This window comes from Pseudopipra pipra, chromosome 6 (assembly GCF_036250125.1).
Source record: "Pseudopipra pipra isolate bDixPip1 chromosome 6, bDixPip1.hap1, whole genome shotgun sequence".
NCBI classification, from domain to species: Eukaryota; Metazoa; Chordata; class Aves; order Passeriformes; family Pipridae; genus Pseudopipra; species Pseudopipra pipra.
Window position 1 is genome coordinate 28,797,212 of NC_087554.1, and position 21,141 is coordinate 28,818,352.

Below are 21,141 nucleotides of genomic sequence, written 5' to 3' on the forward strand. Positions count from 1 at the left end.
TAGAAAACACACATAGTTTTCTGAGTTGTCCTCTGCTAACTCTGATTCACAGATGGGAACAGGAGAAGAAAGGAAGTGACGTGCTGCTTGAGCAGCTGATAGGGGAGAAGAAAGGCTATGTATATTGTGCACTGATCCTCAGCCTACTCCCTTTTGTAGCACTTAATTAGTTGAAATTTTGGCAGGGACGGACCTCAGCTCTTTCACAAAAATAGTATAAAATTTTAAGTATAATAACATGTATTAGGAAATTTTTAAGAAAATACAGGTTTCTGGCATTGAAGTTAAAAAGTAAAAGTGAGGAATGTGGCAGAACAGGAATGGAACTGAAATCTGATTTGCTTCAATTTGCGTCTCTTCCCTTTGCCCAGGCACCCCACAGTTTTGTGGGCTGGGTATTTATTTCTTTAATATGTAATGGTGCCGGGAATAACATCGTATGTATGTGGTAAGGTCATAAATGATGAGCATAGGCTGCTGAAACAAGGGCCAGAGAGAACTTTGCCATTGACTTCAGAAGCATTACCACTGGGCTTTCTTAGCTATTGCTTTTATTGAATGAAACCTTCCTGTTAATACTCTTGCTAGTATGGTGTAGACAAGCTCTGAGATGGCCATTTGTTTCAGCAGAATGTGTTACTAGAATCCCTTCCCCACATTGTTTTGCCTTTGAGATTTTACACTAGTTATTCATTTTGAGTTCTAGTTTGCCATTTTACAGACCTCAGCTTAGGCTCTTGATTGAAGACAGAGACTCAGTTTGCTGCCTACTGATGCATGGAGCAAATGAGAAATGCACCCAAAGAGTCACTGAATCTGGGCTGTGACGTTCTCTCCTGCCCACTTTGCCTTTTTTTGGTTAGTTCTTACAATGATATTTTGAGATGGGCCCTGAAATTATAGTTCAAACTCCATAAAAGCTCCATAAAACTATGGGGCTTTCAAAGCCTGGCTCCTTGTGCAATTTTCCTCTGCCCCATGGCAGAGGCATTCATGGCATTCAGTTTTACTAAATCAATTCCTCAAGCAAACATTGAATTGACCCCACTGGGAGTCATCTTACTATAAAAGCTCCAAAACTGCCCAGTGTCTTTTGTGCTGCAACATATGTAGATGTTTCCAATAAACACCCATTTCATATTCTCTGTTTTTTGTTTTTTTTCTTATTTACATGAAATTTGTAGCTATAAGTATATGTAAAGTATGAGGCACATACATGTGTTCATGCTGGCATGGGATTGTTTTGACAAACCTTCACAGTGCAGGAATGTAGCCAGCCTGAATTTTTGCTGACTGAGCCATTACAATAAACCCTACCAATCTTTGTTCTCTTTGCCAGATATCTACCAGTGTTGAAAAAAACCCCAACCTATATAAATACCATAGAATACTGAAATTGGGTCAGAACTATTTTCATGTCCCTGTTTGTATTTCCATGAGTGCTAAGTTTCCAATTTCAGAGAAGACAAGTTGTAATAACATCTAGAAAAAAACCCCAGCTGTTGGGATTTCAAGTTCTGATAGCCCTCTTAAGCTGATGCTGCCAGTTCATATCTTTGACTTATTCTTTTGGTCATTGGCAGCTTCTAAGATTTTGGACCTTTGTATAGTCCAGAACTGATATGAAAGATGTGGGGAAGACATGGGGGGAGGCACTTGCATTTTGTGGAAATAAAGAGATTATTTTATTTGCTATCTAATCTTGTTCAGGAGCTTAGCAGCATGTAACTTAGTCAATTCATGGAATAAATGCAATGCAAAATGCAATCTTTCATTCTTTCCAGGAGTTATCACATTGCTGCCACCCCATGAGTATTGTTCAGACTTCTGAAAATGTCTTTTGTGCCATGCTGCATACGCTTGTGGCTCCCTACAAATAATTCATAATATAGCAAGGTAATCAGAGCAGGATTTCATAAGCAAAGGTCTTACCGTCAATGAAAAGACAGTTACCTAAGCTGAATGATGAAGGTCATTTAATGTTGTTCACAATAAGAAAGATTGACTGGTTCAGTGCCTTTCTCTTGGATATGCTCTTTCATATCTGATTTGTTTGTTTGTATTAATTTATGGCTTCCATGATCATTTTAAACTGAGTCTGTTGAGTTACATTTTCAAAGAACTAGAAGGTAATCAGTGTTGGAATTTTGGTTTGTGCTGCTTCTGTTTTTTCTCTGAAAACTTGCTTTTGTTGTCTGTTTGAGTTTGTTTAGTTTTACTTTGTATTGCCTTTCCCTCTGCAGTCAGCCCTGCCCTCATGGACTCCAGCATCCTTCAAGCAAGACATTTCAGAAGACCAAGAGAAGCCAGGATGCTTTGATACTTCTTTTCTTGCCCTAACTCTTCTGTACCCGTGTTCCATCTGGCACAGGAGCCTGGACTGTGGGAAGTTGGCTGCCAACTGTTGAGAGAAGTCCTGGGGATGCCCTAAGCTGGTGCAATACAGAGAAGTTTTTTGAAGTCTTGATTTCACTTTCTTTTAAGTGTGTGTATAAACCCAGGTCAAACTGGAATTGATCTACAGTAGAACTGACTGAAAAACAAACAAACTGAAAAAGACAACTATTTTATTTATTTCGATATTTAAGAAAGAAAAGAAGTGCTAAAGTTGCACAGTATTTTTGTTTGAAATACATTTTACTTCAAATTTTAAATGCAATTTTGTGAAGACATGAAATTTTAAAAAGCACTTACTGTAAAATAAAGACTGAATATTTACTTTGAGGAAAAAACTTTTTTTAAATAATGAAAATAAAGGTCAACTCTGCTCTCTTGCTTTAAAGAAGCCATTCATACATGTGCTGTGTATCTTTGTTTTTTGAAAATTGGATGTGGTAAGTGAAGATTGTTCTGGTTTACTTTCTCCTTAATAATATTATCCTGTTAGATGCTTAAAACTTACTTTGCTGTACTGTGTTAGGCACAAATCTAAACAAAAACTGTTGGATTAGCAAAGACCAGGCTCAGTGGCTGAATTTTTTTGTTACCAGATTTTATGTCTGTTTCAAAGGACTGTCTTCTCCCAACAGGATTGATGTGTCTCTTCTGCATGTTAAAAGAGGTTTGCTCTTGAGCAACTCTGAGAAATACTTCTGCTGAAAGAGGGGTTTCAAAAATGAAAGCAACTCTGTTAATTTTGATATTATTTTTTGCTTTGGTAATTCCACAGCTCATTGTGATTTGTCTGTAAAGGAGGTATCTCAATGTTAAGTGCTCTTGGCATGGATCTTTCTGTCAAGGATGATGCCAGTGTAGAAAACTTGTTTACTTTAGCCCTTCCTTAAGTGGTAGTGGACTTTGAAAAGTGTACAGGTGCACCCGTATGTCAGCAGTAAGCAACAGGGGTTACTCAGCTGGAGAAGAATGTGAGTTCCCACAGCTGCAATTCTAAATTGTCCTGTACGGCAGCAGTGAGGGATGTTCACACCCCAAATTCTAAGTTGTGAGGCATTTTCTCAGTGAAAAAAAAAAGATATTCTGCTTCATACAAGCACTGGAGGGTTTTGTTGGCTGCCAAATCTGCTCACAAAGGATAGCACAGCACTGTTAGTGTCATGTGATGCAGTGTAGTAGAGATGCAGGATAGCCTTGTGTCCTAGAAGAGTATTGGACTTGGCTCTCAGATTAGCTTCTCCTCTGTAACAGGGGTGCCAGATGTCTGACACCCCTGTTACAGAGGAGAGGCAAACTGAGGGCAAACCATACCAAAAGGTATTAGTATAGCCACCCAAGGTATAGACAGAAAAAAATTAGCTTTGTTTATGTGGCTTAAGTTGGCTTTCAGAGTGAAAAAAGCTATATCTACAAAAATTCATCCTGGCTAGGTGAAGCTGACCCTGCATCGTGTTTCTTGCACACCTAGAGCTCGAACTCACATCAGTAAGAAGTTTCCATGTGTCAGTAACAGAAGATTTTGTACCCTTCTCCCTTCTCCTTCTCCTGTTTCTTCCCAGATTAACTCATAGGGCCAAAAATAGTCATGTAAGATGTCCAGTAGACCTGAATCCTGCTCCAGCTAAATTAAATGACAAAATTTGTGTCCTCATTGAGCTCTTTAGCAGGATGGGTTTGTTTCATTCATTTTGTTGGTTTCTAAACTTGCAGTGGTAAACGGCCTCTAGAGAAAAAAAAAATAATTTCATTTCTTCAAAATATAAGACGCACAACTGTAATGAAGATTTTTAAACTGTAGGGTCTCTGTTCAGTTTGTGTAATATTCCTTCAAAATAAAAGTTCTGCTTCCAATGTCCCTACTGTATATTCCTCTGTAAATACTACTTTATCGAACCAATTCCACAAGGTCTTTTTTAGTACAAATAATCTTCTTTTAAAAAGACATTGTTGAGTACTTGTACATATACTTTTCTAAACTCTCCATTGTTTATAATACTCTCTTTGAAGCTTAAAATAAAACTTCCTCCTCTATTAATTTTGTTTCCTTTTTCCATTTTGTAAATTATTACTTTTGTCCCCAGATTTTTGTTTTGGTATTTTTTAATGAACCATTACCTTAACCAAGAATTATCTTCATTTTTGTCTTTACTTTCTCTTCTCCATTCATTGGACTGCAGAAACTGGTCCTGTTGCTTGCTATAGTGAAGGTAGGCAGGAAATCAAAAAGTGCTTTTGTGTAGGACTCATTTTAAGAGGCTTTTCTATCATTTGGTGATAACAGAGGATCTTCCTAAAAGTGTTCGTATTTTAATAGTCTTCTTCATGAGATTAATAGAGATGCATTGAGGTAATTTCAAATCAAAAGTAGAGTCTATATTATATGATACCTGTTTGTATAGATTTTAGTGACACTGCTTAAAGATTCCTGCCCCTACCTATGCTCTTTCCAATCCAGTCACTAGAGTAACTGGAAACTGCGGTTCCCTTTGCTGCATTTTACAGAGCTGACATGAATCTTCCTTTCCCTTTGCATATATTAGATTAATGGTATGGTTGTATAAAATGGAAAGAGAAAGAGGAAATACTGTTTCAGAGTAGATGCCATCTTTTTAGGAAACTCTGTGTGTGACCTCTTCCCTAATATGCTTTGCTGTTACTTTTTATGAAGCTCTGTTGTACCTGCCTGATTTTTAAAATCTGTGTGCGATAGAGTGTCTTTCTTTGCAGCAGAGAATTAACTCTCCTTGGTCATCTTTTATACCCTTTCCCTATAAAGTTTTATTTTTCACATGTAATTTCAATTTCCATTAGTATTTTGTTTCTTCACTCTTTCTTCAGGTGACTATGACTTGAAAACTTCACTGCTTGCCTTCAGACCTTATCTTTACCTGTGCAAGGCCTTTGGCCAATTCACAGAAGTAATTTGTATTATTTGACCTGTAGTAACTGCTTTTGAACCCCCATCCCAATACTCTCTACAATTTAATAATGTCAAAGCATGAATATATGCAATCTCTTGTTTCACCAGTTAGCACTTATACTTAGTCTACGTGTACGTTTATTTACTTGATTGGAGAGAGGCATCATGCATACTGCAGTAATTATCTTTTCTCAAGGTACACTCTAGAATTACAAGAAATTCTTTCTCCCTTCTGACCTTAGCAGACTCTTGTCAAGAAAGTAATCTAAAAGGGTTCATACCAATTTTTGTTTTTTTTTTCATCGGAGGAAGGAGGAAACAAAAAGGCAGTTTCAGGTACCTTTGCTGTCCTCAGTCACTGTGGCTCTTGGGAACCTGTTTGAGTTCCAATAGAACAGTTCATGGACTCCTTACTGTATTGTCCTCAGCTGTTCTGTGACTGGGCACTGGGGCCCAGAGGCAGCTGAAAAGAGGGTAGGGTGCTATCTGTATTTCTGAGCCATGCTGAGAAGGTAGCTGTGGTAGTCTCCTTAGAGTTTACATTAAGTGATGGGATTGATGGGTTTAAAGCCCCTCCTAACAAGTTCCAATTTCCTTTCTGTGATTTGATCTCAAATACTCTTACAACAATCTGAGCTGCAAGCCTGCAGAACTACTTTTCTGTAAGGATTCATGGGGGGCAAGTAATTTTTTTTTCCTACCCAAAATCAGAGAAAGGGAGGGAGGATATATGATGGATGAATGCATGGAAGGAAGGAAGGAAGGAAGGAAAAAGGCATCAGTACACTTTTCTTGTTCAGTAGGTCATCTCCCATTCTCAGTTGTCATTTTCATTGTCTCCAGTGTAAGGGATGCACTTTTTTTTTTCTTTTTTTAAGCCATAGGCCTGGAAATAGAAATGTTCTAAACAAAATTTTAATTTTGCAGAAATTATCTGAACAGAAAAAAATACCGCTGTTCCTTAAGTCCCTGAGCAGATTTATGCTCACATAAATAAATCTTATTTTCCCATTTAGAGAATGGCTCTTGCCAGTGAGAGTGAGACATGGCAGCAGGAGCGAGTAAAAATGTCTGCTAGCATTGTGGAAGTAAATGGGTGCCCCCAAAACCAAGGTTTCCCTGGGCTGAGACTGAGATGAAGGCTGGCAAAGCTGAGGGCTGGGATCCTGAGCTCTCTGGGTGGAATAAAAACAGCATCAGCTAATTTGCTTTAACCTGAACTAGAATATTGCACTAGTTTAAGATTTATTCCAAACTTTTGCCTGCAATCAGATAAAAATTTGCATCCTGGATCTGTGAGCCCTGCTTGTATTTAGATCCATCAGCCTGCCAATGATAAAAAGCCCCTATAACACTTTGTCTCTGAAACCAAGCTTTTAATGCTCATTAGCAATGACATAGACTTCTCGGTATCCCGTCCCATTCATGGTGTTGAAGATGGATGAGTAAGACCTCAACTACATAAAGCAATGACTACTCCCCTTAGCTTTGTCTGGGTTTGTCCAAATTGTAGCTTGATGTTTCTAAAATCTCCACTATCCCTTGGAAATTATTGTATAAAGATTGTATTTTGTTTGCTGCACTAAAGCTGGACATTTGCCACAATTAGGTCCTATCTTTGATTTTAATGACGTAAGGTGAGAGCCATCCATCTGTGGCATCTTAATTTCACCAGTATATTTTTTAAGACTTGACTGTATTTTCTGCTGTTTCAACAAAGGCTTTTGCTGTGTGTGTTAGAAACTTACACTATCTCATCTGTTATTTCATGTCTTCGTAGCCTGTAATTCCTCATGATTCCATGGTGGGTGGACCACGGTGGGAGAAGGATGGCATTTACCTTTAAAAAACCACATATTTCTGGAGCATGGTGTTGTGGCTAATATTGACATCAATAATTAGAAACAGTTTTGCCTAATGTTGCCTAAGACAGCTACGGTAACTTTAAATGATCTACAAACCAACAATGGTACTGCTATGGAAAAGGCAATACACTTTGAACATAAACTGGGCAGTGTGCTGAAGTTCTTGGAACTACTGCGGCCTGCTTCAGAGAGGCAAAGTCTTAATGCTGAAGGGTTTGGGTTTTTTTGAGTGAGGTTTCATTTCTCAGTGCTATTCACCTTCCATAATTCTAAATAAGACCTACTTTATATCGAGGTTTTTACAGGTGTTAAGAGTAATTTTTTTACTTGGACTGAAGCCCCTTATTAAGTTCCTTCAGTCTTTGCTGTTAAGCATCCTGGTGTTGGTGACTTCATTGTGGACTGCAGGAAGTGAATGAACATGACCAAATCTCTCCGATACAGCCTCCTTTTTTGAAAGAGATTAGAGATTTTAAATAATGCTGGAGATACTTTAATCAAGCATTGCTGAAGACTTAGCTTGATAATTTGCATTTTTGTCATTAGCCAACAGCCATTAACTTCTTCATATGATGATTTCAGGAATCAGTATTGAGGCCAGCTCTTCAAGGTGAGAGAAAGTCACTGGATGGGAAATAGTGGAAAGATGTACTGTCACTAAAGGGGTCTTTTTATTTTAGTGTAGGCCACTGTGACATAGCTTTCAAGTTCATGTAGTATTTTGTGCAGTGAAGTTTACATGGAGTGGTTTTCAGCCTATCTTTGAGAAATAAATTTTCCTGTTGGTACAAATCATAGTTGCTTCACATCAGTGCTCTGCTGGGAGCGGCTTAAATATGTAAAACAATACTAAAGTTTTTCCAACCCATTCCCCAGGCTTAACAACTTGTTTTACAGTGTGGTGCATTCTGCAGCGGATTCTGGTTCAGAAGTCTTATCTGTTGCTGGGATATCTGTACTTAAGCTTCTTAAAGAACAGATCCCAGCTCTTCTCAGGTCTTTCCATACTGACTGTATCTCTGAATGTGTCCATCAGCCTGGAGGCTTAGAAGAGTTCTTAACTGTCCACAAACTCTCTCTAGGTTGAATTTAGATTGCTGTCATACTCTTCAAACATCCAGATAGTCCGTCATCTGAGAAGAGGACCTTTCCTGAGTTAGAGAGCTTTATTTCCCTTGCAAGGCAAGGTCAGCCTCTTCATTAACTAGCTCTCCAAGACCCCTTCCTCACTTCCATTAAGGGTGAGATTTTGAAAGTATATAGTGAGCTGAAAGAAAAAAGTCAAGATGAATTTCCCGAGGACATCCATACCCTTTATATTCCTCTATGACTCTTTACATATTTTTGAGTCTAGCATTGTGTGAAGAACTAGTCCCCATTAGGCTCAATGCAGCTATCATGGAACTAGCTCATTTCTTGTTTAATCTGATGTGATACTTAGCTCTTATGAAGTATTGGTTGTGTAGGTTAGAGCAGCACAATTCACTTGTTACAGGTTAAGGAATGGTCTGCACTTTGACTTTGCTAATCTGGAGTGGAAGGTCTGGTGAGCCCTGAGGAAAGAGATCACAGATTTTATTCTGGTGGTTTTCCACTGAAAAACAAATTTTAAAAGCCTACTGTTTTTTTCATCTCTGGCAGCATTTTATTGGACATTTACTCAAAAAGGCCATTGAAATAACTGAACTGAAAAGGACCATGGTGAGGTTCTCCTCCTCCTTCAAAATGAAACGCGTTCTCGTTTTCTCAATGAAATGACCCTTTTCCACTGCCAAGTGTGTGCAGGCTTCAATTAAACATTTCATTTTTTTACTTTCTTAAAAACAATTCCATCAAGTTCACTTTTGAAGCAAGGTACTGCTCCAAAATGAAAGTCCAACTTTTTGTTTGTGAGACACTGGCACAAAATGACTCACCCTTCCTGAAAAATCAGTTTTTTCCCTCTGCCACCTCTTAACCCGTCCTCCCCTCCCACTTGCTTTTGACTGAAACTACTTTGTTCAAATTCACTCCTTCACTCAGATGTTTAGATCACCCTGAAATTGCATTTTTTAGGGAGTAAACAAAGACATTTCACTCCCTCCTACGGCACTCATATTGATGCTTTGCAGAATGCAGTTATAGCTCTTACTTCCCTCTGGACATTGATGTTGCTGGGACTTTGACAGAAAAGTGAAAACTGACTGCCTTATTGATGAAATCTCTATTGGCACTTAAAAATTCCCAACCAAACAGGAATAAAATCAGTAGATTACAAACAGTGGAGAGTGTACATGGAGATCATTGCCTATTTGGCAGCTGAAAGGATTTCTTTAACTTAATTCTTTAACTTAACAAGAGACTCAAGTAACTTGCTCCAAATTGGTTTTGTTTCTGTTGAGTGAGGCAGTTATACTTATGTCTGAACATACAGTTACATTAGCAATTGTGTAAATTAGGGTTGTGTGAGAAAGACAGACCTCTTGCATTTTCAGCATGTTCACATCAATTATCAGCCATTTACTCATCATGTGCTGAATTTCTTTACCTAGATGATATGTTACCTCATGTAACAGCAATGAGGTCACTGTGTATACAATGGCATGGTGTCTTCTGCATAGTTAAGTTTTTTTGATATTAAAATTATGACATTTAAATAATTTCTCTGGAGTTTGCCATTTGATTTGAAATTTCTAGAACTGTACTGGCAGGGAACTAGTCTAGAGTCATTCCTTAATCTTTCTAGAAAGAAACTTAGTCCAGAGATTAGTAATACTCTCTCCTTTATCCCTTTCCTTTCCGTAATTCATCAGTGTAAACCCAACCTATCCTGTTTCCAACTGACAGTTGATTTTATGGGATGGCTGTTTCATGGCTCATGGGTCAGATCACCTCTGAAGTTCTTCCCACAGTCCTTGATGCTTGAGGAGGACCACAGTGGTGCAGTGGAGATTGTCTTGATGCTCTCTGAACTGACCGGGTGAACATGGCCTGCTTTAAATGAAGAGGTGTCCATGTCATGACAAATTGCCTGAATCGCACTTTCCCTCATAATCCCAGCTGAGAATCCCCTGTTAGAGCGCTCTGGGGAAATGATGTGTCCCATCCACTGCTGCCACCAGTCCAGTTTAGACACACTTTGTGTGAAAACACTGTAGTCTTTTTGAATGCTCCTTTGATATCATGGGAGCACTAGGCAGCACTGGGCATGCCTGCAGGCAGGCTGCCATCTATCTGGCTGTGTGGGCAGTTTAACACCAGAAACACTGGGGAAGGACAAGGTATTTGGACAGCAAATGTGTGTTCAAGCAGGTAGCAGAGTCCCTGTTATATTAAAGGGAAGGGAGGAGGGGCCGAGCTGATATCTTGTTTTGGGGGGGGTTGGTAACAAAGGCAATGCCACTCGTGGAAGGCTATTCAGGCTGCCATTTCCCTAGCATTTTAAATACCACCCCACTCCTCTCATTATAGCTGGAGATTTTGGCTCTCCCAGGGGGGGAGGAGATGTTCTAAATGGGCTGCCAGGGAGGTGGATTTAATGCACTAGGAAGAGCTGGCTTCACCAAGTTAAAAAGCAAAACAAAACCCAATCCTCCGTTCCTATTTTTAGTGTTTATGACCAAGTATTTTTGCTTGGTTGCTCATTTTGAAAGGGTTTAGTGAGCCTGCCAGTTGATTGAAAGCTCTGTGGTGTGTGAGCTGGCCTGGCTGGGGAGCCTGCAGTGCATAGCGACGAGGTCGGAGCTGTGCCGGAGGTTTTTTTCCACTGCAGTTTGTTGAAGGGTAACGAAAATGTCCCTGGGGCAAAGGGGATGTTGGCTTTCCAGGTTGTGGTGATTCATCTTGTCTGGATAAGCAGTCTTTCTCTCACTCTTGGATTTTCATCTCTGTGTATCTCACCCCTACTTCACTGTGGAACCAAATGCAAAACCTGCCCCTCAGTGCGTGGGCAGCCTTGCTGGGTGTCTTCCACAGCCGACCCCCCTGAGCTGTACGGCTTGGCAGCATTAGCATTCCATGCCTGTCCTCCTGGCCAGTTCATGTTCTATAAATGGGTTTATTCTCGTTATTAGGAGCTATGTCCCTGGCATATGGAGTCCGTGTGGTGCCTGCAGGCAGGTTTCCTTCCTGTTGGTGTTGGTAAGCAGCCCAAGTGCCTCCTGGCAATTAGCAGATCGTTACCCATAATGCAGCACTCAGCGATGCAGCCTGGTGGTTTTTCTGGAGGTCACTCTGACCTAATTCACCCCCAGGAATTGTACAGTGCTGGCATGACTTACCAGTGCATTAACAAGCTGATGCTTCAGTACAAGGTTATTTGAGTGCTTCTACATTATTTTTCTTAGGCAAGAAATAACCATTTTGTCTAGCAGCCAACAGTGGTTAATGGGGGCCAGTCTGGAAGAAGAGGGAGCTGAGTGCTGGCTGGTTTTGAGATGAGACATGGGGGCATGTGACATCTCCTTCAGCTTTACAATTGGGGGCTGTTTCTGATCCCCCAGGTTGCAAATGCACAGGGCTCACAGCATCTTTGCAGTGAACTGAGCAGTGTATGTCAGGTGTATCTGAATCCCCACTGCTTGGCCTTAGAGAGGAAGACAGAGGAATGGGACTGTGCCCCAGATCTGTCCCAGCCCAAATCCCTGGGAGATATGGAAATAGAGGTGCAGATTTCAGCTTGTCCCAGGCAGTTTTGGAGGGACAAGTGTGCCTGGACAGAGGGGGACACCCACACAGCAGCAGACACCCTGGCAGGGCTTGTCCTCCCCCTGGCAAACCTGAGCACAGAAATGCAGCAGCATCAGCCCAAATCGGGGTGTTCTCCCTGTGGTGATTGGTCTGCACCGAAGTTAATTATCAGCAGTTTTTAGAGGCTTTTAAAATCTGTAACTCCTGTTTTTTCATTTTTCCCTGCTAGGATATGTATGGCTAGATTGTGCATGCTGAGGAAGGGGCAGCGAGTACACAGGGCAAAATCACAAATCTATTGCAGTAAAATTGTTTTAAAAGATTTCTCAAGTAGCTTTTGTGTAAGATGTGTGGCATCTACTACTACGGGGATGGCGTGTGGAGAATGATTTGACTGACAAACCATTAGGAAACCCAGAATAACTCACTCCTGGCTTCTCTCTCTTTGCATGCTCTAGAGGTCACCCCTGAATCCCACCCAGCTCCTCCCGCTGCCATGTGCCAGATGGAGTGCTGCTGCCTTGTCCATGGCTAATATCCCTGGGTGCATCTGGGTCTGTGTATGCGCAGATCCTTCATTTTGTTTATGCACATGAGCAGCCTGAGCCAAATTTTGCTCTCCAGGTACCCTCTGTAACCGAGGTTCCTTGTCCTAGCTGATGCTCTTGGTGCTTAAGAATGTTTCAGAGAAAATTATATGGCATTGTAGAGTCAAATCTGGGCATGAGTTGAGCTGGTGGGTGGCATTTCCTCAGGCAATTAAATTTTCTGGGGAGTGCTTGGAGATAAGGGGTGTTACAGCAGGAGCTCGCTAACTCTGCTCCCCATGCCCTTTGGTGTTTGTATGGCTGAAGGAACAGCAGACCAGTGCAGGAGAGTGAGCTGCAAGTGTCACCTGCCACATACCACCATTTTCTAACTTCCTCAAAATCTCTGGCTCTAATTGCTTTCAAATGCAGTTCTGTCCTGCTTTCAGTTCCCATTGACTCCAATTACACCTGCCAAACTGCAACTGGGACTGAACCACTTTCTTTTGCACAGGGGTTTTATTTGTCCCTTGGGTGAACAATTAAAGCAGACTCTCTTCTGCTGGTGCTGAATATTTGAGCAAGGGCTTGTAATTTATGTCACTTCTTCTACTGGAACTGGCAGTACTGAGAAGCAAACCACCTCCACCAGAGTGCAGCTGGCTGCCAGTCACAGTGCTAACGCAGCAGAGTGCCCCTTCACTTTCTACAGGCTCAGTTTAAGCTCTGTCCATGCTGGCCAGAGCAACTATAGGCTAGAAAAAGAAATAACAGGAACTATAAGCTCTTCTACAGCTGAATGGTTTCAGAGATCAATCAGTTATTAGAGGCATTAATTCTTCCACAATTACTGGCACATTGTAGCATATTAGAATAGAGGAGAGTTGGTCTCTAACCAAATCAGAGCAACCAGACTATTCACTGAAGCCACTGAGTCCTTTCGGACTCACTTCTTTAGCAGAGTTGGCAGTGCTGGAACACACTGGGAGAAACTGCCAGGTTTTCTCACTTCCATCAGGACATAGAAATTCACAGGGGTAATATTTCCTCTTCTGTCTAATAGTAATACAACCCAATGGTGCCTATGAGTGAGACTTCCTTTTTGGTTTGTTTGTGTTTTTCTTAAGAAGCTGTATTCAGCGTGGCCCTGTGCTGAAGTGGTTGAGACAAGAGTCCTTCACCTGCAGACTCCGACATCTGCCCCTGCCCTGGCCACTAGAAAAGCCATTATATTTTTCTGTAATGAAATACTCCTGCTTCTCCATATCACAGAGGTAGTGTGGCAGGTGGTGCCTTGGATCCTTACCCCACAAACATGGGCTTCTGTTCCTGAGTACCTCCATTTTAGCAGGCAAGCATATATCTACACCTTAACACCTTCACATCGCAAGATAGAAAGGGCCAGGAAAATGACAAGAGCTTCCCATCCTCATCCCTTCGGAATGTCTAGTCTTTTTCTGAGCATTGAGCTCCTCGAACCTGGGATTCTGGCAGAGCCAAGTCTTTTGGTGTGCTTGGGTGGTTTGAGTTTTTAAGGGCCTTTTCTAATCCATCTGTTGTTGACACTACAAGTCTGTAAGCATGCCTTCCTAGACAGACAAATGAGGGTTACATTTTTATATCATAACCATAAAATCATATTACTTATTAGAATTACAAGTTTTCCCTTCTTTTGTACACATAATGGTAATAATTCTGTCTAATGATGGCAGTGGTCACAGCAATCCTTATTCTTAGCAGGAGGAAATGATGCCATTTCTTTGCATGTAAAACTTCCATTATTTGGATGGGATTCCTGTGACATAGGTCAGTATATCTGTAATACGTATTTATAGTTGTTTAAAGACTTGAATAGTTTGTGGAATAAATTCTGATGCAATATAGCCAGGAGCCCTGTGAATTTTCATCATGCTATTGATTAAAAAGCCCACCACTACATAGTGAAGATAAGGGAAAGAATTGGAAACTAGGTCAAAATTCCTTTTACTCTGTATAAATAATTTCACATTTGTTTTAAAAAAAAAATCTTAGCTTATTTTTTTCTTCAAGATAATCTCTGCCTTTGTTTCAAAAAGGTTATTGATTGGATTGTTAACTTAAATAGTCTGTGGCGGGTGTGACAGAGCACATGACTGCAATTAATCTTGTGATGCAGAATCCATTATTGAAAAAGCACTAATGAGCCATTCTAAGGCCTTCACTGGTCACAAGAGTGCCTGGGAGCAGCAGATTGCTCCTGCCCTTTAATGTCAGTTTTGGTCTTTAATGTTATACAGCCAGTGTAAGCAGAAGAGATTTTTATATTTTTTTAGGGTATTTATTTTAAAATTATCTTTCCCATCAGCCTGCAATTGCACCAGGTGCAGGAGACAAGAATTGGTCTCTGAATGTGCTCACCTCCCCACTCCTCTGAGCAGATGTCTGGTGAGCATAGTGTACAATGAAAAGCAGTGGCATGTGAAACATGGATGTCACTATAAAATATGGTCTCAGTTGCAGAGTTCAGATCCAGAGGAGAGTTTTGACAAAGAAGAGGGAGCTTTCAAACATGATCTACACTTTAAAATATTGTTTTAAGACAAAGGGATGAGCTGTTGGAAACCTCACTGCAAGTTTTATTGTCTATGTTGTTTATAGCTATTGCAGCATAGCAAAAGTTTAGGTAGAGAATAGTTATGGTAGATTAGAAACTGTCAATGTTAATATATTGCCTTCTCCTTCAACAGAACTGCTCCCAGAGTGTGTTTTAGAGGTCTGTCTATTGACTTTGGTGACACCATAAATATGTGTTACTTCTTCCTCTTATTAGATCTGTGGAGCTGATACCTACTTGCAAGAGTGATCCAGGGTTTCCCAGGGCTGAGCCACCACCTGAATTATTAACTGAGTTCCAGCTGCAGATTCTTTGCTGTACACCTTTGCCATAGAAAATGCTGTTTATCACAACTTTAGGTGAAATAAGACTGTTTCTTCATCTTAACCACATAAGCGATGAACTTAAGCAAGAAGATTCTCAGCTCTCTGGCTTGTGCACTACCATAGTGTCTGTAACTTGAACGATATTTTGGACTGCTCTTTGTGTAAAAGAAAATTGTTTGTGGGCTGAACTGGCCTTTAAAAAAAACCCAAAACAAAACAACACAAAAAAAATAAGAAAAGGAATTTGAATTTACCTATTCTAGCTTGCCACATGCAGCTACAGGGGGCTTTGTGTTTAGGTATTCTGACACAGAGGGAATGCTAAGAAGTTCTGTGATATGGAGCAGGGATGATGTTCACTAACATTGCCTCAGGAAGTCTTGGATGTGTGAATTTTCTCATAGGATGTAAAACGCTGGGTTTTGGCAAAAGTAGCAGGAATATAGAGAGATTGTGAAAAAGGAGAGCAGGGAGGGAAGGAAAAAGAATTTTAATGTATCTATTGGCATGCTTACCATACGTTACAGTGCCTCATCATGCTGCTGGCATAAGTAAAAATAGTGTTTCCAATGACATTAGGTTAGGGTCATGGTACCACAAGGGATGCTGCTTAATGTAAAAAAGGATCTGACTTAGAGGCCTAAGAAAGACATGTTCACGAGGTATTCTTTTTGCCTTACACATGGCATAAGCCCTGGATTAACAGAGACCAATCTGCAGCTATGCAGACACTACTCTTGTAGTTGCAGCAGTGGGAGACAGAGCCTAATGGAGTGAATAAATTGGTATATTTTTGCAAAATATTTCTTCATTGCTAGTAAAAAGAAACCACTGTGGCTCTTGCTCTACTATTAATATTTTCTAAGGAATCCTCAGTACACAAGAGACCCTTTCTTTTAGGCTTCTGGTAGGTGAGGTTCTTAAGAAGTGCTCTGCAAAATAGGATGGATCACTCCAAGGATGAGGCAGTATCAATAGACATGCAGCACAGAAGACCTGCAGAGGTGTTTTTGAGGCAAATGAGTAACAAGGCAGTCAAGACAGATAACTGGAAGAGAGCAGGAATGGCTGCAAAGGGACATAGATAAAGTAGTGAACAGAACCTGACCTTTGTGTTGTGTGAGAAAAGGGGGTCTTTAGCTGGAGTGTCTGCAATGAGAAATGTGTGTACACAAGCAAATGAGTATGTGAAGATGTGTACGCATTTAGTTGTGGTTTATTTCCCTAAGTTTGGTTCCATTCTTTCTGTTTCTTTTCAAATGTGACTGAAGCTATTTAACTCTGATTAACTCACCTCCCAGTATGAGTTGCTTTCTGTGATATATTACAGCAATGTACATTTCTGGAAGCAACTTTGATGCTGGTATGAATTCCCCCCGATATGTAGTGTGACCCATTTGTTCTATTTACTGGTGTTGGAATAAGGTTTGCATTCACTGTAAATCAGATCTGGAGGAACATTTCAGTGTCATGTCAGGTTCTGCTAGCTTAGTACTATCAGAAATTATATGAGGTCCTCTCAGGAAGAAAAGGTATCTTGTCAAATCTCCTTTTGCATAGTTGCTGTTTCAAGCTCCCCAGAACTTTAGTTTGGATTTGGTTCACTATAACTCTCAGTAAAATCTGATACTTGTTTTGTGCTGATATTTCAAGGGCTCCAAAACTCGGTGATCTTCTTAGCCCATCTGAGCTCATCAGCATTGTCAAGACATTTCTTTATTCAAAGGCTTAAGAGTGATACGAGCAATGTCATTGATCCTTCTCTCCTTAAACATCTCCTTTATTTTCTATTCCATTTCCTTACTAACTTATGTATACACATTTCTTTGCTGGACAGGCTTAGTTTTCATACCAAAACCATGCAAATATAACTGGAGAACAAAAATCCTTATTACAGCATTTGGTAGTACCATGGGCACATAAAAGAAATATATTGCCCACAGCATTATTGCCTTATCCAGCAATTCTCAGCAACTGTTTGCTTCACTAGCTGGAAAATACAGAAACTTCTTGTAGGGTGGTGATGGGTGGTGTGATGACACAGCAAAATATTGCTGATAGGTCTAGTAATGAAGATGGCACATCTGTGCCCACATCTACCATAGACATGCCTTTTTTTCTTATCGGAGAAGCAGCCTTTCTTTCTCCACTCTTAAAAAGGCACTTAGGCTGGTGGAAGTGGAAAAGATTTTTTCGTACCCGTTGGCTGTAGTCTAAGAACAGCAGATTGGCTGGAGGTGAAAAAACCCTGTGCGCCTGACTGTGTAAGTTTCTAGAAGTAAGAGGCAGCAGTGCTGGATGTGTATACCTGTATTTCTAATTTTTCTACAGATGAGCAGTTGACTATCCCTGTCATGACTATGCACAGCGTTAATGCTTTCTAGAGAGGGATACCAAATATGTGGCTTTCCACCAGTAGCTTATTGCAGGTGATTTAGGCAATGTCTCAGCCTGATAGGGGTGGTTTGGGAGTACAGTACTTTATTTCAGCGGTGTATTTTTCTTGTTTTGTTTTGCAGAAGGAACACTGATCCTACCTTTGGTTTGTTTGTTTGTTTGTATTTTCCCCTCCAGAAAGCCCATTGCTGACCCTGCTACTGTGATACCGCTGTTTTGCAAAGCTGGAGTTGACACGCATGTAGGGGCGGGGGTTGTAACTCTGGCAATTTGTCCTTCCCAATTAGATGTGACTGTTCTGCTAGCTTTCCCTTCTTTATTCCTTTCATTTAGTTCATTGTGGGAGTTGGCTTGGGTTTTTTTTTCCTTTTGGTTTCTTGTTTTGATCCTGGAAGGTTAGCTGTGCAATTTGGTTTCTTCTGTGCCAACCAACTTTAGTGGCAGAGCTCTTAAAAAAATTAAAAGCTATATCCCTCCATCCCGTCTTGCATCTTCTCTCTATGCCACTGCTTCCATTTAAGCAAAGTTTACAGAATTGCTCCACCCATTTGGACACCAGGAAGGGAAGCTGTGAAATGGAGAATAACCTCATTTCCACCAGGTCCTTCGTTCCAGTCGAAACAACGCTAATTGAAACTGTAGTCCAATTTCTATTAAGACAGATGGTCTCTCTCTGAAATCAGGTTTGTTTCTGATTTCATCCTTTCTCTTGTTTTCTTTCAAAAAAAAAAAAACCAAAACAAAAAGCAAACGCACAAAAAACAACTCAAAGCCAAACCATTTTTAAGAGCTCTGAATAAAAATGCTTTGCCAATGGGGAATGGGTGGAGATGACTCTGATTTTCTCTTGTGCCCGGCAGCGAAAGGGTTAATGCCTGCTTTCCTCTTTGGTATCTGTTAGTTGCAGCCCATGTTGTGATCAGTCCATGTCCATGTGTGTTTTGTTCCCAAATTTAATACTGGTTAATTAACAAGCAATAAGTGAGCCTTAACAATGACAGTTGTTTCCGATCTTCCTCAGGACACCCGACCTGCCTGCAGTTCACCACAAACATGACTGAGGCTGTTAAAACCTATCAGTGGCAATGCATTGAGTGCAAATCCTGCAGCCTTTGTGGGACCTCTGAGAACGATGTGAGTTCATTTATCTTTTCATGCAAATAAGCATCTGCAATCTGCTCCCATGCCCATCCTTGAGGAGCACGTGGCAGTGATGTGGGTCATTGTTTTACTGCTGCTTCCATACATCTCCAAGGAAGAGCCACACCTAAGAGCAGAGATGGGCTTCTCCCAAGTGTCCCCATTAAACCATTGGTCTGAATTTACCACAGGTATCATATAGGGTCACTTAAGGTGGGGATACTTGTAGTTTGTATGCTTATTCAATAGAAGTTAACTGGGGGTCATAAACTCCTGTTGCAGGGCATTTCAAGAGAGTATTATTTTCAATATGGTAGTCAGAAGTAGATGTGAATATGTGATAACCCAAGTATGTGTCTTCTGTCCCTGATTGATTTTCCTTACTTTCTTGGCATGATTTTTTTACATTAAATAAAAAAAGTACTTAAAAAATGCTTACATTACATGAAAGCATTTGAACTGGGATGGTTAGGCCGCACCTAATCACCTATTCCAGTGATTTCCAAACTAGATCCAGAGCCTGCAGCTGAGCAATGTCTCTCTGTGGGGTTTTCAGTTAAAATCTGATGCTAAGGGTCCTTCATGGCCTGTGAGAAACTGGGAGAACTGACAGTGGCTGGAGAACTTTTGAGGCAATTAGCTAACACTACATTCCTTACAGCAGAATACATTTGAAGCCTGAGATTTTTTTTTTGCTTTTGCAATAAATAAGGAAATCTGAAGCCAGGGAGCTGTTCTGCCTTAGGAATCATGGCATACTTCAGAGCAGATTTTTTCACCCAAAATATATGAAAGAGCTGCAGACCACATGGTGTGGTCATGTTATTCCCATCTGTTTCACAAAGAATTTACTCAGCTGAGTTTTGGAGAACTGTCTAAGTAAAAGGTTTTTTCTGAAGGGATGAGATCCAGCACATGGTCACCCTGGAGCCCAGCAAAGCCTGTCCTCTTAGGACAGCTTATCCCTGGCCTAACAGCTCTTTTGCTCCTGCATCATGAGGCCACCTTGGAAGCAAGTCCTCCACTTCTCATAGTGATTTCCTAGTTAGAAACTGAGCTGCCTTTGTGATAAGAAGGGCTTTCTGCAGCTTCTCAGAAATATGGTGGCTGATCGTGGATACACAAATGTGATGCTTGTAGCCTTTTACACTCCCAATAGTCTCTTAGTCTCTGTGTTGCAGGTCTGCATTCCTAGCTGAGCACTGCTGGTTACCATTCTTATGTTTTCATCTTGGCAACAGACTAATTTACATCATTTTATCTCTTCTCCTCTCTTTCTCTTCCTGTTTCCCTACTGTCTCTTCAACAAACCTGCCTCAGGACCAGCTGCTCTTCTGTGATGACTGTGACCGTGGCTATCACATGTATTGCTTGAATCCACCAGTCTTTGAGCCCCCAGAAGGTAACATATCTTGGAAGTCTGCTTTGAAAATCACAATTAAGTCCTTGTAGAGAAGGGAAGAATTTCAGAAAGGTGATCTAGGCCATGCAGGGTTAAGGAAGCAGTAGCAAAGCAGAGACAAGTAGCACTGGAAAGAAAGAAAATTAAGATGTGAAGGTCTAGTGTGGTCTGTGATATCCTATTCAGTCTTGCCTTGTCTCTACCTCCTCTTCCAGGATATGACTCTTTTGTGGGTCATGGGTACCTTGGGATGTCCCACATGTCATTGGTCACCTCAATTTAGTCAACTGAACTGAGGTCCTGTGACTCAGGACTCAATTGTGACTTTGGACTTCCTAAGAAGTTGAAGTCCCAGAGAGAAAGCCCCAGACAGGGAGGTCCTCTCTGAAGCACCTGAGAGTCTGTTGTCAGGAGACTGGGTTAAGAGGAATTATTTTTCTTGCTCTATGATCCGTTTCTGCCTTGGCAGGGTGAGAATTTTACGTATTACGTTTGGTATGTAGTTATGACCTCTGCAGGGAGTTCAATCTGACTATACTACAACTGGTTGTAGTTTGTCACTTGACTGTGGAGCAGAAGAATTAGTCTCCTAACATTATAGATCCTAAAATCTGCAGAGAGCAGTAGAATTGGAGAAGGAGACAAGTGAGTGTGAATGACTGCAGTTTACATGAAGGGCAAGACAAGAATAATTACAAATCGATCATGGATTCAGGAGCTAATATTTGTAACTTTGGTAAAAAGGAAGCTAAATCAGGAGGGGAAAATTTTGAAATGAAGCTAATAATAAGCTAAAGGTTTCTATTCCACTGGGAAGTGGTGTATTGTAGTTTATGCAGCATTGTAGTTTATGCGGAAAACTTATGGACACAACACCAAGGGCAGCAGAGACCACTTCACAAAAATACA

The 21,141-nt window shown here is 40.7% G+C and overlaps 1 protein-coding gene across 10 annotated transcripts in view; it reads left to right on the forward strand.

Moving 5' to 3' along the window:
* Positions 1-21,141, forward strand: part of DPF3 (double PHD fingers 3) — a 168,541-nt gene that overhangs the window by 132,929 nt on the left and 14,471 nt on the right. For 6 of the 10 annotated variants that reach the window (XM_064658232.1, XM_064658234.1, XM_064658233.1 and 3 more), the window contains 2 exons: positions 18,712-18,824; positions 20,151-20,232. In XM_064658232.1, the coding sequence (XP_064514302.1) occupies positions 18,712-18,824; positions 20,151-20,232 (195 nt within the window). Of the gene's footprint in view, positions 1-2,243; positions 4,430-18,711; positions 18,825-20,150; positions 20,233-21,141 lie in introns of those variants that run through there. The other 4 variants (XR_010431296.1, XR_010431298.1, XR_010431297.1 and 1 more) reach the window with 1 other exon arrangement.